Here is a 15,937-nt window from a genome sequence, read left to right as displayed (position 1 = left end):
ATGTGACGAAAATGTGAGCTTCAGTAGAAGATTGATTCATCAGGATCGCTAAGTATTTTAAACAGGGATCACTCTGAAAATGTTTACGCAAAAAAAAATGTGACCCCAAATGTTCTTTTTTACACTAAATTGAAAATCTAGAGAAATTACTATAGAAAAGGCACAGTCAGGAAGCTGATGTACTGCTGCTCAAAAGACAGCCTAAAAAATTAACATCCACTTATCAGTGGAAAAGCGCACACACCCACTTAGGCCAACATTGTGCCGTGCTAGTGGCATCAGAGTCAAGTCCAGGGAAGAAGCAAAGGACCCAACTCGCAGCGCCATCTGGAGGGCTCGTTGCTTCGCGGTGTTAAGTTACACCCCACAGATGAACAGAGGATGTTTTGTCGAGGGAACTCTACTGCATCTTTATTACAGGGTTACGTTCAAAACACCCCAGTGGGGGGCTTCCCTGGTGGCTCAGTGGTTAAGAATTCGCCTGCCAATGCAGGGGACACGGGTTCGAGCCCTGGTCTGGGAAGATCCCACATGCTGCGGAGCAACTAAGCCCGTGCACCACAACTATTGAGCCTGCTCTCTAGAGCCCACGAGCCACAACTACTGAAGCCCACGCGCCTAGAGCCCGTGCTCCGCAACAAGAGAAGCCACCGCAATGAGAAGCCCATGCACCTCAACGAAGAGTAGCCCCCGCTCACCACAACTAGAGAAAGCCTGCGCGCAGCAACGAAGACCCAACGCAGCCATAAATAAATAAATAAATCTATTTAAAAAAAAAAAACACCCCAGTGGTTAAGGGGGTGCATTTTATGAAAACGCCGTGTTTTGAAGAGGAGACACTGCACCGGACTGTCCCCAGCCACCTGTCCTAACACTGCCGCACGTTACAAAGCTTTCACAGACGTGTAGCGACTTCGTGGTGTCCTCCCTGCCTTCTGCAGGGCAGAGGGTGGAGGGCAGGAGCGGGCTGGGAAGCACAGGGCAGAGCCATGCCCAGCGGATGGACCCAGCGCGATCCGGAGAGACTCGCAGGCTGGAGCGCAGGAGGTGGAGGGAGAGTGAACACCTGCTGCTGTGCGTGATGCGTGAGGACTGGGGCCACCCTTCGCTCCTTCTAGGCCCTGTTGCAGATTTCTCCAGAAGGTAGTCATGTAAAAAGTGACCGTAATGGTGACACGGATGTGTGTGTGTGTATGTTGAGAGACATACACATAGATACAAACATGTGGATAATGTAACGCGAATGTCATGTATGCACCCAATTTAAAATGTAGATTTTTTTGGTTCTCACTAATGACTTTAAATTGGAAGGCACATGATACATCGGAAGTACACTGGCCTGGTGGCATCGTCGCCTGGCCCCTCTTTTCACATGAAGGGCTGGTTAAAAGCAGTCGGCCTTGTATTTATTTATAGCTGGGTGGAGAGGGAGTGGGAACAGCATAGCGAGCCGTGCGCACGCCTGTGCAGGTGGCCGGCTTGGGAGCTGTCACCTCCATCATCCGGGACAGCTGTCCATGCGAACAACCCCATGGCCCATGCTTGGAGGAGACCACCGTCACCAGCTGTGCCCCTGGTGGAAGCAGCAGGAACAGTCTCCGTTGCCTTACGTTCTCAGTCTCGCGGGTAGGAGGGGGCTGTGTAGCTAGTGATTAAAAGGGAGTGCAGGCTCTGGACAACCCAACAGCGAAAAAAATAACAACCTAATTTAAAAGTGGGCTAAGGACTGGGACCGACGTTTCTTAAAAGAAGACACGTACGGGGCCAACAGCCATATGAAAACTGCTCCACGTTATTCGTGATCAGGGAAATGCAAACCAAAACCACGATGAGATATCACCTCACGCCTGTCGGGATGGCTATTATCGAAAAGAAAAGATAACGAGTGTTGACGAGGAGGATGTGGAGACACTGGAACTCTTGTGCGCCGTTGGTGGGAATACAAATTGGTGCAGCCGCTATGGAAAACAGTATGGAAGATCCTCAGAAAAATTAAAAATAGAGCTGCCATATGATCTAGCAGTACCACTTCTGAGTATTTATCCAAAAGAATGGAAATCAGGACCTCAAAGAGGTAGCCACTCCCATGTGGATTGCAGCATTAGTCACAATAGCCAAGATGTGGAAACAGCCTAAGTGTCCATCAGATGAATGGATAAAGAAAATGTAGCATGTGCGTACCGTGGAATACTGTTCAGCCGTAAAAAGAAGAAAATGTGCAGTATGCAAAGAACCTCTTACATGAGCTATCTAAGAGTCAAATTCACAGAATCAAAGAGCGGAATCTCAGTTGCCAGGGACTGTGGGTAGGGGGAGATGGGGAGTCACTGACCAACAGGCATACACTTCAGTTGAGATGAATAAGCTCTATAGATCTGCTGTACAGCGTCACAGCTATAGTCATCACCACTGTATTGTATACTTAGAATTTTATGAAGGTAGATCTCATGTTGCATATTCTTACCACAATAAAATAAAATTTTTTTAAATAAATAAACTAAGACCACACTTAGTCACAAAAAGAAAAAGAAGAAGAATTCTAGCTCTTGGTTCCAACCTGACTTTGCCCCTAACCAGCTGTGTGACCTTGAACAACCAAGTGACCTAAGCTCTCCACATCTGAAGTTAGTTGTTCTTAAAATGAAAGTTGTAATATTCTTCACCTCGTAGTTTTGCTGTGAAGATTAGAGGGGATAAAACATGCAGGGGACTTTGAACAGTAGTTGTGCATTCAGTAATCGTTTCCTGTGTTTAGTAATCAATGTCATAGTAACAGAAGAGCAGTATTTTTCACATATAGCATTGATTATGGCATCAGAGGCATGAAATAAGTCATGGAAAGTTCATTGGTGGAGATGAGTTTTGACTCAGGTCTTGGAGGACGGAATTGATGGTGATTGGCAAATGGAAATCAGAAGCACATTCCAGTTAGGGTCCTACAGAGAAGGGGTCACAGATTTGTGTCTGATCTTCCAGCAGTGTTTTCTCCATTGAGGCTGATTTCTTTACTTAGCTCCTTATTTCTTTTCATCATTTTAAAATGATGAAAATCACCTCTTGCCATCACAACGCAAGGCAGTCATGAACTCTGGCAGCTTTGGTTTTTATTCGGAAGTGATGTTCTGTCGAGACCACTTAAACAAGTATCTCTCATTCTTCTCCTATCACTGTTTCTCACTTCCATTAACCAATTCATAATGGGATTGATAAGCTATCAATAATAATTAGACACTACAGTGAGATGAAGCCCAGTAGAATAGACACGTAGGAGCCAAAAGAACCCATAGTAGTAATGTCAAATGTGTGCTCATTTTTTTTTATAGTTTCTAAGTGATTAGCTTTTTTTTTTTTTTAATTTATTTTTGGCTGCGTTGGGTCTTCATTGCTGCGTGCGGTCTTTCTCTAGTTGTGGCGAGCAGGGCCTACTCTTCCTTGTGGTGCACAGCCTTCTCATTGTGGTGGCTTCTCTTATTGCGGAGCACGGGCTCTAGGCGCAGGGACTTCAGTAGTTGTGGCATGTGGGCTCAGTAGTTGTGGCTCTAGAGTGCAAGCTCAGTAGTTGTGGCACACGGGCTTAGTTGGTCCGCGGCATGTGGGATCTTCCTGAACCGGGCCCGAACCCCTATCCCCTGCATTGGCAGGCGGATTCTTTTTTTTTTTTTTTGCGGTACGCGGGCCTCTCACTGTTGTGGCCTCTCCCGTTGCGGAGCAGAGGCTCCGGACGCGCAGGCTCAGCAGCCATGGCTCACGGGCCCAGCCGCTCCGTGGCATGTGGGTCCTTCCCGGACCGGGGCACGAACCCATGTCCCCTGCATCAGCAGGTGGACTCTCAACCACTGCGCCACCAGGGAAGCCCTGGCAGGCGGATTCTTAACTACTGTGCCACCAGGGAAGCCCGTGTGCTCATTTTTTAAGCTGACTCGTTTAACAATTTCTCATTTGTTCTCTAATCTGCATAGTACATCAGGTAGAGCACAGAGATTTCTAACAATAGAAGAGATTAAAAACAGAGCTATCAAATGAATTCACCTTTTCCAAACCTGTCACATGTAAATCCAAAGAGATAGGTAGATCAGCATTAGACTGTGTTGTACCTCTCTGCTCCTTGGGCACGAGGACTGCCAGATCAGATAAAAGGGATGGGACCCATGAGGAGTTCGGAGAGGTTTTCTCCCACACTCCTTGGTGTAGATGACAAGATCCTGACATGCAGAATTCCTCAACATTTCTGTCGGGAGATGGCCCCCAATTCTGAGGGGTCATCTAGACCAAGCTGTCAGTTGTTACAAGACTTTTGCCAGAAAGCTTTCCTTCAGTGACAGGAAGCTCACTGATTCATTAAGCGGCCCCTTGTATGTTCAGATAATTCCAGTTGTCAGAGAATTCGTACTCGTATTGAGCTGAAGCTTCTCCACAATTTCTACAATTGAAGAATTCCAAATATGTCCAACTTGAATTTTATTGCGGCTTGGCCAAACTTAGTGGTGTGGGGGGGGGGGTGTGTGTGTGTTTAATTTGCTCATTTTCTAAACTATTCAGAACCTAAGGAGGATATATAGTCAGCAGGAATTGTCTGGGTCTGGGTCAACATATAAGGTACACTTACTAAAAGGATTTATTTTCTCTCCAAATTAGGAGTAAAGCGAATCCTATTTTAAGTGTCTTTAATAATAAATCTTCAAGGGACCATCACGATGGCTCCTTTAAGGCCACCCTCCCTAACGGATGTCATAGCAGGTTAGAGCTGGAGGGACATCCAGGGTCACCCCAATATCCAGGCCACTGCCCGAGGTCACACCAATAAATGGACAGCAGCACCAGGACTAGAGCACGACCTCCCAGGACACATTTGGGAGCAGCCAGCCTCTGTTCTTCGCGTGGGGTCCGCCACCCACAGACCATGCATCTGCAGCAGAACATTTCTGCGTTTTGTGAGATGACCAGATGAGTCACTGTGTGTGTGTGTCATTTAATCAGGCAGAACTGGCTGTGACCGAAGCTGAGAGTGAAGGGCAGGACACTTGGAACTGCATGCTCATGGCCTCCGGCGCTGACCCTGGTCCGGGGAGCGTTTTGTGATGGTGCCGGTGGGGGGGGTTGGGAGGGTGGAGGTGGAGGGCTGGGCGTTCCTTTAACCGCGTGGCTCGCGGACCAGCTCCGTCACCCGCCCACAGAAAGCAGTTGCAGGTTTCACCTGTCTATGCTTTTTTTTTTTAACATCTTTATTGGGGTATAATTGCTTTACAATGGTGTGTTAGTTTCTGCTTTATAACAAAGTGAATCAGTTATACATATACATATATCCCCATATCCCCTCCCTCTTGTGTCTCCCTCCCTCCCACCCTCCCTATCCCACCCCTCTAGGTGGTCACAAAGCACCGAGCTGATCTCCCTGTGCTATGCGGCTGCTTCCCACTAGCTATCTCTTTTACATTTGGTAGTGTATATATGTCCATGCCACTCTCTCACTTTGTCACAGCTTACCTCTTCCCCCACCTGTGTCCTCAAGCCCATGCTCTAGTAGGTCTGTGTCTTTATTCCCGTCTTACCCCTAGGTTCTTCATGACTTTTCTTTTTTTCTTAGATTCCATATATATGTTAGCATACAGTATTTGTTTTTCTCTTTCTGACTTACTTCACTCTGTGTGACAGACTCTAGGTCCATCCACCTCACTGCATTCATTGCAGCTCTATTGACAGTAGCCAGGACGTGTCTATGCTTTTTAAGGCGGCTCTCCTTCCTCTCAGGGTTCCTCCCAGTTTCACAGCTTTCCACAATTCCTGCTGCCCTTGGGGCCCTTGTCCCTACTTTCCAGGCATGGGGCCTTTCCCTGGCGCCCCACTTTCTAGTTCTTCTGCCAGATCTCAGTCGTCCCCTCCCCAGTGATACCATTTGCTTCCTTTTATATATATATATATATATAAATTTATTTTATTTATCTATTTTTGGCTGTGTTGGGTCTTCGTTGCTGTGCGTGGGCTTTCTCTAACTGTGGAGAGTGGGGGCTACTCTTCGTTGCGGTGCACAGGCTCCTCATTGCGGTGGCTTCTCTTGTTGCGGAGCACGGGCTCTAGGCACGCGGACTTCGGTAGTTGTGGCACGTGGGCTCAGTAGTTGTGGCGCACGAGCCCTAGAGCCACGGGCTTCAGTAGTTGCAGCACACAGTCTCAGTAGTTGCGGCTCGCGGGCTCTAGAGCGCAGGCTCAGTAGTTGTGGTGCACGGGCTTAGTTGCTCCGCGGCATGTGGGAACTTCCCAGCCCAGGGCTCAAACCCATGTCCCCTGCATTGGCAGGCGGATTCTCAATCAGTGCGCCACCAGGGAAGCCTGTTTTCTTGTTTCTGAATAAGCATATGGACTTTTAAAAACTTGAGATAGAATTTGCGTGCCATACAGTTCATCCATTTAAAGTGTACAGTTAAATGGGTTTTGGCCTATTACATTAATTTTTTAAGTTGTGGTACTACATATATAATAAAATTTGCCATTTTAACCATTTATAAGTGTACAATTCAGTGACATTAAATACATTCACAGTGTGTGCAGCCATCACCACTATTGCCAAAACTTTTCATTCACCTCAGACAGGAACTCTGTACCCATTAGGCAGTAACTCCCCAACTCCTCTTCCCTCAGCCCCCGGTAACCTCTGATCTGCATCTGTCTCTGTGAATGTGCCTATTCTAGAAACATCGTATAAGTGGAATCACACAGTGTCTGTCCTTTTGTGTCTGGCTTATTTCACTTAGTGTAATGTTTTCGAGGCTTATCCATATTGTCGTATATATCAGAACTTTATTCATTTTTATAGCTGAATAATATCCCATTGTGTGGCTGTATCCCATTTTGTTTATCCATTGATCCACTGATGGGCACTGAGGTTATTTCCACCTTTGGCTATTGTGAATAATGCTGCAGTGAACGTTAGCATGCAAGTATCTGTTAGTTTCTGCTTTCAGTTCCATTTCGTACTTAACCTAGAGCAGAATTGCTGGGTCATACGGTAACTGTTTACCTCAAACTATGTTTGAGCAACAAGCATATGGGCTTTTTGCATTTAAACTGTTATAAGTAGGAAGTGTAGTTCTTTATTAATTAAGATATATCCATTTTATCAAAGTTAGCATGAAGAACTATAAATATATGCAATCAGTTCATTCCTCACCTTCTTTTGAGTTCTTAATTGTCATCTGCACAGCTCACTTGACAGTTCATCGTGGAAGTCTTTATGACATCCCTTCTCTTTAACTGATTATTTTAAAGATTTTACTGTTTAACTTGTCATGTTTTTATACAGTCCCTCACTGAGATGTTAATCTCCTCCAAGAGCGGAGACATGTATTATATTTCTTTATACAGAAATTCCCTGTAGCACCTAGCATAGATCTCTAAGATACCTAACTGATGAGTTTTAACTTCTTTCGTATCAATCTCTGGTTTATTCCTAGACTAGAAACTTTTCCAGCAAGTATGTACCTTCATAGAATTCATTTTGCCTAGAGATGTTTTTTGCAAACCTGTTTTCACCTGTTTTTAAATGAAGTAACACTAATAATAATCATGGTAGAAGCTAGCTTTTTTTTTTTATTGGAATATAGTTGCTTTACAATGTTGTGTTAGTTTCTGCCACACAGCGAAGTGAATCAGCCATACGCATACATACATCCCCTCCCTCTTGGACCTCCCTCCCGCCCCTACCCCGCCCCCATCCCACCCAACTAGGCCATCACAGAGCACCAGGCTGAGCTCCCTGTGCTATACGGCAGGTTCCCACTAGCTATCTGTTTTACATATGGTAGTGTATTTATGTCAAACCTAATCTCCCAATTCATCCCACCCTCCCCTCCCTGCCGTGTCCACACGTCTGTTCCCTACGTCTGCCTTTCTATTCCTGCCCTGCAAATAGGTTCATCTGTACCATTTTTCTAGATTCCACATATGTGTGTTAATATACGATATTTGTTTTTCTCTTTCTGACTTACTTTACTCTGTATGACAGATTCTAGGTCCATCCACATCTCTACAAGTGACCCAGTTTCATTTCTTTTTATGGCTGAGTAATATTCCATTATATATACGTGCCACATCTTCTTTATCCATTCATCTAGAAGCTAGTTTTTAGAGTATACTTACTATAAATGGTGTCGTGCACCATCCAAAGCACTTTGCATGTATTTTCTCACTTCTCAAAACAAGCCTGTGGCATAGGTACTATTAATATACATCTCACCAATAAGGAGACTGAATCTCTCAGAGGTTGGACAGCTACACCACCAGCACATGCTGACGTTAGACATCTGTCTGCCAGGCGTGTGTCCTTATCCACAGACACAGTTAGGGAGGGACCCTTCTACCCTGAACCGGGGAGGACAGAATATGCAGCCCCAGAAGAATTATCTGGCCCAGATGTCAGCAGGGCAGGGTCCAGGGAGCAGGGCGTCAGGCCCCCTGCGGGCTCACTCCCAGCCCCTCAGCCTTTTGTAGGCTAGCAGCCCTGCTGTCCTCCCACTTCCTGGGGCTCGAGTTCCCTCATTTCTCTGCCGCCCTTAGTGGTGGTAGGATTGATCTTGGAATGTGGCCTGTGGCTGACTGTGTGACCTTGGGCAAGACACCTGGAGCGGGTGTTGTGGCTGCATTAGGTGCTCTATAAATACCAGCTTCTTCTCTTAGCAAAGTAGTTGCAAACTGACCGTCTTATTTAGGCAATAGATATTTCTTAAAAATAGACGATCAATATACAAAAATAGATGAAAATCCATTTTTAAAACTTTCCCAATAAGCAACAGATTCCATATTCGTCATCGCACCAGCCTCTCACTAGCTTGGAGGCAGACAGAATTGGTTCCCAAAGGAACCAAACATAAATATCTCCGGAAAAAACGTGCTGGCCCAGAGCCATCCAAAGCCAGTTCCTCCTGATACCTCCTGGTATCAGTGTATTAAGTCTCAGCTATAGGATGAAAACCAGGGATTCAGAGCCACTCCCTCACAGACTCAGCATCTCTGCCCTCACCCAGATACGGTGCCGGTCCCCCACCCCATCGTCGGCCAGGCAGAGGGGAAGCTGCAGGAGGGCCGGGCCTCTCCTGAGAAGGGGACTCAGAGGTCTTGGGTCGCTGCTGTGTGTGGGATCAGCGTGCTCAGAGCCTCACTCTCTCCCGTCCCTCTCACTGCGTCCCGGTTCCTCCTGGATGTCCTGTTCCCTCCTGCCTAAATTGGCTGGGTCTTCCAGGTCCCGAGCCTCCCGAGCTTATGTTGTTCCCTTCCCGGCGGTGTTTTTCTCCTACACCTGGGCCTCAGGTGACCTGGGTCTGGCTGGGTTCTCTGTTGGCTTTCGTGTCCCCTTCCGGTGGCTCAGAGGGCACTGCCACACAGCTCTGTGCTGCACGCACCTCCCCGGTAGGTCAGCTGAGCGCGGCTGCACAGGGGACAGCCCAGGCCTGCCCGGAAGTTTCTCTTGCCCCCATTTCCAGAAGCTTCTGTGGGCCCCCCTCCAGCCCCTTCTCCCGTCCTCACATATTCCCCCACCCCCACTGGTCAGACTGGTGACACTTGTGCCTCCCCGCTAGGGTTCTGGAGAGCAGAAGTCACATTCCCACCCCGTCTCCGGCTCTGCCTGTCCCCGCCCCTGCCCCAGAGCACAGAGAGGCTCTTCGCCGTCAGTTTGGTGTCTCCCTCCCCAGCCTCTCACAGTCCTGCTTTCTCCCCTTCCATCTCCAGCCCTGTGTCCAAGCAGAGAAAAAACGTCATCAGCTGTGTCACGGTCCACGACTCTCCCTACTCCGATTCCTCTAGCATCACCAGCCCCTACGCCGTGCAGCACCGCTCCGGGCACAGCGCCGCCACCTTCGACACCAAGGGGAACCTGGAGTCGCACTGCACCGGGAACCCCCGGACCATCATCGTGCCGCCCCTGAAAACCCAGGCCAGCGAGGCGCTGGTGGAGTGTGACAGCCTGGGGCCAGGTAATTTGGGGCCGGGGCGGCCAGGAGCATCTCTCCGGAGGCTGGTTTTCTGGTTCCCTGCTGTTCGCCATCTTGTTACGGGAGAGCTGCTAAGCCCCGGGTGGTAGTAGGTCCTCACCCAAGGATCCTGTTCAAGAAGACTCCCTGTTGTCAGCCCAGGAGGCCAGAGCTGACCTCACATCTGTCAGAAAAAGTCCTCCCTGGGATGGCCACCTCACTTCTCAGCTGTATCTCATGAATGGATGGACGGATGGGGTAGGGAGTTTGCAAAGAGTTGGCCGCCTGAGCGAAAGAAAACAAGCCTGGTTAGCCCTCAGTGTTTCCTGCTGAGAGGGGCTTGTCTTTGCTCTCACGGGACTGTCCTTCAGGAGCCATTTGTTCTGGAATGATCCCATTTGGGTGCCCCTTAGGGTTCTCACACCTGGAGGCAATGCACCATTTCAACATTCAAGAGAGTGAGAAGGAAGCCTTTCTTTTGTAATATGGGAGAAGGGTGAATGAGAGAGAAGGCGAGTAAGGGAACCGGGGGGTCCCAGGGCCGGTGCATCTGTTTAGGAAAAGATACATCTGAAAGGTGAGACTCTGGACATTGACCCCTCAAACCTCTGCTTGCCGTGCACCCTCGGGTCCTCAGGTAGCCCCGCACGTACCCCAGGTATAAAGATCGCAGCCTAAGTGCACACAGCTTGGTGTGAAGGGCTCTCCTGCTTAAATAACAGTGAAGGTCTCAAGACTGTGTTGTTGAAAACCTCAAGACCAGCCCTTTTACCCAACAGGAGGAGAAGGAAGATTCCTTTTCATCTGTAATCTAAAATCCAAAATGCTCCAAAAACCAGATTTTTAAGTTTACAGTAAAGTCAGTTGGTAAAACCTGACCTGAACTAACTAGAGGCGATTTATAGTCCCTTTGTCATATTCCTGTTTGTGTCAGAGTCATATTTGTGCCCCTTGGTGAAATGTCCCAGTATTCTGTAGCAGAAATAATCACTTTTTTTAAATTACGTGGTAGTGCACAGGGCTCCACTGGGGGTAACCTAATATATTGAATATATACCACATGACCTTCTAAAATCGGAAATTCTTGATTTCAAAAGTGTCCGACCCCAGGGATTTCAGGGAATTCCCTGGCGGTCCAGTGCCTCGGACCCTGCGCTCTCACTGCCGAGGGCCCGGGTTCGATCTCTGGTCAGGGAACTCAAATCCCACAAGCCACGCAGTGCGGCACCAAAAAAAAAAAAAAAAAAAAGTGACACCAGGGATTTCAGATCAGAGACTGTAGACCTACGGGAGGAGACGATGCGTGTTGTAAGTCGAGGATGCCCATGTTCCAGGACATCTCAGGGGAACTCTGTAATAGTAACGGTCCCTTTACACTTCGGGACGATGGTCTATAAGGATTGGCTCAGGGTAGACCTTACGCAGGACCTCTAGGAATTGATAAAGGCGGGGGAAAAGGTAGCTGGTGCTGAATTTCCCTTGGCCTTTTAAATACAGTGGAGGACGCACGAGGCAGCGGCCGGATCATCGCAGGCTAGACGTCTTCCAGCTCGGAACTTTGTCGGCCCGGGTGCTGGTGCCGGAATGTGGAAGGTGACAAAATTGAGAGCTACTGAAATTTTAAGACTAGTCCAACCCCCTAGTTAAGACAGGTCAGGGGACTGAGGGCCAGCTTTGTCCCACATCACGCAACAGTTTTCTGTGGGGAACCACGATGGCGAGAGGCGGGGAGGCAGCTCTGTGGAGCCCACAGGTCACGCCTTTCACGCTCCGTTGCCCGTTTCCACCATCAGCCGTCGAGCTGTGGGCCGCCCGTGGCGGTTTTGAGCACTCACCCCACTGCATTTCCACAAGGACTGCTACAGCTGAAGGGCTGAGAATCTCTCAGGGATGTTTTCAACCAAAAAAAAAAAAAAAAAGGAAGGTTATTCTCAGTAAGGCACCTAGTGCCACTGTCTCTGGGGAAGCCCATGGTATAGTTTCCTAATGGAAAGAGAGATTTATGTTCCCCTGTGAGGACACGCTGCACGGTCTTTCCAGTGACAGGCAAGGGGCAGGAAGGAACTTCATTCTGGTGCCTGTCCGCCCCCAGAACGTGGTCCTCCTCAACGCTGATATCCTCCATTAGCTCAGTCGTCCTAGGCTTGGAGAAATCAAGCAAAGCAGCCTTCCTCAGCCTCCTGGGCCCCGCTGGCCCATTTACGGCCAAGGTGAGAAGCGTTTCAGCCACCTCCGCTGGGCTGCCAGGCTTCCCTGAGCCCCCCAGGTCAGGACGGAGGCTGTGCAGGTGACGGTCCATTTTCTGTCATTGCTAATCCCCTCTGGGGGTCTCAGCTCAGGAAGATTCCCTATTTCTCACGTAGCCTCCTCGAGTCTCTTGGGTCAGTTAAGGTTCTTCTGGGAGGCAACAGAGTGAACTCTGCACTGCCTTAAGGCAAATAAGGAATTTATTGGAAGGGTGCAGGGCTGAGAGAAAGTTCAACAACTAAGTCCCAGGCAGGACAGCAACCAGAACTCCTTGGTCTGAGCCACTGGGGGCCCGACACCTGCTCTCTGAACACTGCTTCACCCTGACCCAGTGAGCCCCGGGCTTCCAGTTTCCCAGTCCCAGGAAACAGAACTTGCTGGTCCCAGCTTGGGGCAGACAGCTGTTCCTTGAGCATCGCTTTGGCCAGGGGACAGGACGCTAATAAAGACATCAACCGTAGTTAACACAGCTGACACCTTTAAGGGCTCAACACGTGCCAGATAGATACTAAGCTTCTACGTGCATTAACTCGCGTAATCCCCACAAGGACCCTACATGTAGTCACCGTTACTTTCCCAGTTTTCCAGATAAGAAAATGGAAGCACAGAGAGGTTAACTAACTCCACCACGGCCATGCGGCTGTCCCTCCAGGGCTCACCCAGGATTGAAGCACTCTCCCACCTGCCTTGTACAGACAGGGCCACCAGGGGCCATCCGTGAACCCAGGGCTGTTGCCGGGCAGCAGATCTATGAGAGCAGCTAGGCAAGGCTCGAGCAGAGAGCTCTGTACTGTCCTCCCAGCTCCGAAATACGCCTCCGGAACTTGACCTTCAGCACTTGCCTTCTCCGCTCCATGGTCACTTTCTCTGCAGGAGGAAATTACTATTTTAATCTCTTGGTCCCTTTCAGGACCCCCTCCCTGATTCTGGGGTCCCCTGCTCTGGCAACTTGACAAGTTCCTGTCCCACTTCCTGTGCCCGTGATGATGGTAGCCTGGCTCTGTCACACCCATTTCATCTGAAGCCCTCTAATCTCTTCACTTGCAGCCTCACGCTGTGGATCCCTTGCACTCAGAGTTTCTCCCTGAAATGTAATTACCGCAAAATGCCCAGAGAGTTGAAGTAGGAGCAGAGAGGTTCCACTCACAGCTGGGCCCAGGCAGCAGACACAGCTGGCGACGCGCTGCAGGGCAGGGAGTGTTGGATGCCTGCACGGTGGCACCATGGCTGATCGATGGGCACAACGTTCTCCTGATAGGCAGCATTTGTAGCTTTGCATCCCTCAGCCTACAGTGGGTCCTCCGAACCCCGCCCTCCACCCCCCCAGGCTTTGGAGGGCCTTTGAGAGTCTAACCAAGCTTGGCCTGAGCAGCAGACCCCCGATTCCACAATGCAGGTCAGCTGTGTCCACCAAGGCCGGGCTGGCTCCTGCTCTCCTGGGAAGCTTGTGAAGAATACGAATTCCTGGGCACCCCCGACTGGGGTGCGCTTCGGTGGGTAGGATGGGAGGGCTGCTGGGCCCCAAACCACGGTTGGATTTGGGGTCTCCGTTAGGACGCGCTGCCCCCTTCCCAGTGAGGCAGCTCTCCCTTTACTTGAGGGGGACTGTGGCCTCGGGGAGCAGAAGGCTCCCCTTGACTTCATCGTGCTCCCCGGTCTCCTGTCCCCCGGTTTCTGGTTTGCCTTCACTTTTCAGCTTTCTCTCCATCAACAATTATCAGCATTCTCTCTTGCCGGTCCCAGCCTCACGCGGCTCCTCTTTGACCCTGATCTCATCACCCTGGGGTTCGTAGCAGAATTGACCCAACCCAGTTACGTCAAGGGCCTGATCCTTACTGTGTGTGCTTCATTCGTTCTTAGCATCCTTCACACCCAAGAGCTGCCAGACTTGCCCATTTTACACTCGCGACCCCAGGGTGCCTGACTGATACCGTATTAGGCTTTTGTGTTTCCCAACGATGCTCAGCCCCGGGAAATCTGAATTCTCTGCTGAACAGCACAAGAAACAGACCTGCCTCTGAGGTCCTGTGTACGTCTTGCCGGTTCTCCCTCAGCTACCAGGGTCTCCCCTTGAACTCCCCACTCTGGGCAGCTCCCTCACACGTGAGTGGTTTTAGAGTCGGGGAGTCTGCGGAGGACAACGTAGGTTTGGGCGGATGTCCGGATTCCCTGTGCCAAAGGCTTCTTGGCAGTCACTGTGGATCACTTCCTCTTGATCTAGACAGAGCTTCAGCACAGAAACGTCTGACGTCAAGAGAGACACTGAGAGGCAGGCGAACAGTCGCACCTGATTCCGCACATCCTGTACCCGGGCGTACAGTCCTCTGCCTGTGCCCCCTGGAGACACGAGCCCCACTCTGCCAGGAGCTGGTGTTCACAGACCACTCAGCACCGAAACTGACGCGAATGGTTTCTTTAATATAAACCTCCTCGCCCTATTCATTTTATTTTGGCTGTTTCTCCCCCTGGGGCATGTAGTCCCTCTTTTGAGACTCGGTTTTCTGTACGCTGCTGCATCTGTCAGCGTGTCTCTGCATCTCGGCAGATGGCCCCCCGCTGCACCCCTGGCTGGGACACGAGGAGCTGCAGAGAGCTCTCCTTCTGTCTCTTAGACTCTCCTTATGCTTTCGGTGTCACCAGATAGTAATTCTAAAGTCCAGCAGGGTTTGCTCCCAAGCCGCAGGCCAGGTGCCAGCCCAGAGGCGGCATCGTCGCTGGGTCTGGGGCAGTGCTGCTGAATGGTGATCACCCAGTCTCGGTAAAGGGTTCTTGGAAGGCCACTTGTTGTCCCCCAAGGAGTAGGGTCTTCCGGGCAGCTGAGGGCCTGTGACGGACCTGTGACCTTTTCCTCCTCCCAACACAGTCACCACCAGTCACCACTCGTCCTCCTACAAGTCCAAGTCCTCCAGCAACGTGACCTCCACCAGCGGTCTCTCTTCAGGGAGCTCATCTGGAGCCACTGCCTACCGGCAGCAGCGACCTCTCAATCTCAGCCAGGTAAGCCCGCCCGACGGCCGCTCGCCAGGGGCGCCAGGGTGGACCCTTGCCCACCTCCCGTGGCGGCAGGAGGCGCCCCGAGTGACCACTGGTGTTCTCGTTCTGCTGTGGGTCACCTTGGGGGAGGCGGATCCCCGATTCACAGAGAGCCGGCCCAAAGCAAAATGACTCGTCTGATGCTCCGAAGTACTTAGTGACGTGGTGTCAGAGCTTAAAAATAGGCTGGCCCACGTCTTGCTATTTCGGCCCAGCAAAGGGTAAAACACTGCGTCTGGGTCCCATGGTCCGGCCATGCTGGGCCTAGCGAGTCCTTACAGTGGAGGAGGCCTCCCACAGGGACCTCACACCCAGGAAAAGAGCCGGAGGATTCGGAGAAGGTGGGTGACATTCGGGGGGAATGTGAACAAGACAGAGTCTCCACGGGCAGCGCTCAGCCTGTGTGTAGAGGGTCACTCAGGTCCGAGTTGCAAAGTGGACTGCGGGCCCTGCTTCCTTAGAAGCTCAGAGGTAAGATAAGGGGGAGTTTGCGTTGAGAAGCCCTTCATCGGAAGCGGTGCCCCTGGCTGTAAACCGAGGCCGCGTCCGTGTCATGACTTAGGTTCTCCAGGTGAGAGAGGGCTGCTTCCTGTGTACCTGTGACCTCAGACAGCGAAGTGTCTGAGAGCCTGCAGTTTAGGGAGCAGGACTTCACGGTGAGAGAGAAAGGGGCTCCTTTCGACACTTCACAGCTG

The 15,937-nt window shown here is 50.4% G+C and overlaps 1 protein-coding gene across 12 annotated transcripts in view; it reads left to right on the top strand.

Moving 5' to 3' along the window:
* The window catches only part of HIPK2 (homeodomain interacting protein kinase 2), a 207,957-nt gene that overhangs the window by 170,745 nt on the left and 21,275 nt on the right, over window positions 1-15,937 (top strand). For all 12 annotated transcript variants that reach the window (XR_012334115.1, XR_012334114.1, XR_012334108.1 and 9 more), the window contains exons 13-14: window positions 9,721-9,965; window positions 15,073-15,206. Coding sequence is in view for 3 of the 12 variants with exons in the window: in XM_033863350.2 (XP_033719241.1) it covers window positions 9,721-9,965; window positions 15,073-15,206 (379 nt within the window). In the remaining 9 variants the exon portion in view is untranslated. The remainder of the gene's footprint in view (window positions 1-9,720; window positions 9,966-15,072; window positions 15,207-15,937) is intronic.

This window comes from Tursiops truncatus, chromosome 9, assembly GCF_011762595.2.
Source record: "Tursiops truncatus isolate mTurTru1 chromosome 9, mTurTru1.mat.Y, whole genome shotgun sequence".
NCBI lineage: Eukaryota > Metazoa > Chordata > Mammalia > Artiodactyla > Delphinidae > Tursiops > Tursiops truncatus.
Note: the sequence above shows the minus strand (reverse complement) of the source record. Positions and strands in the feature narration are given on the sequence as shown.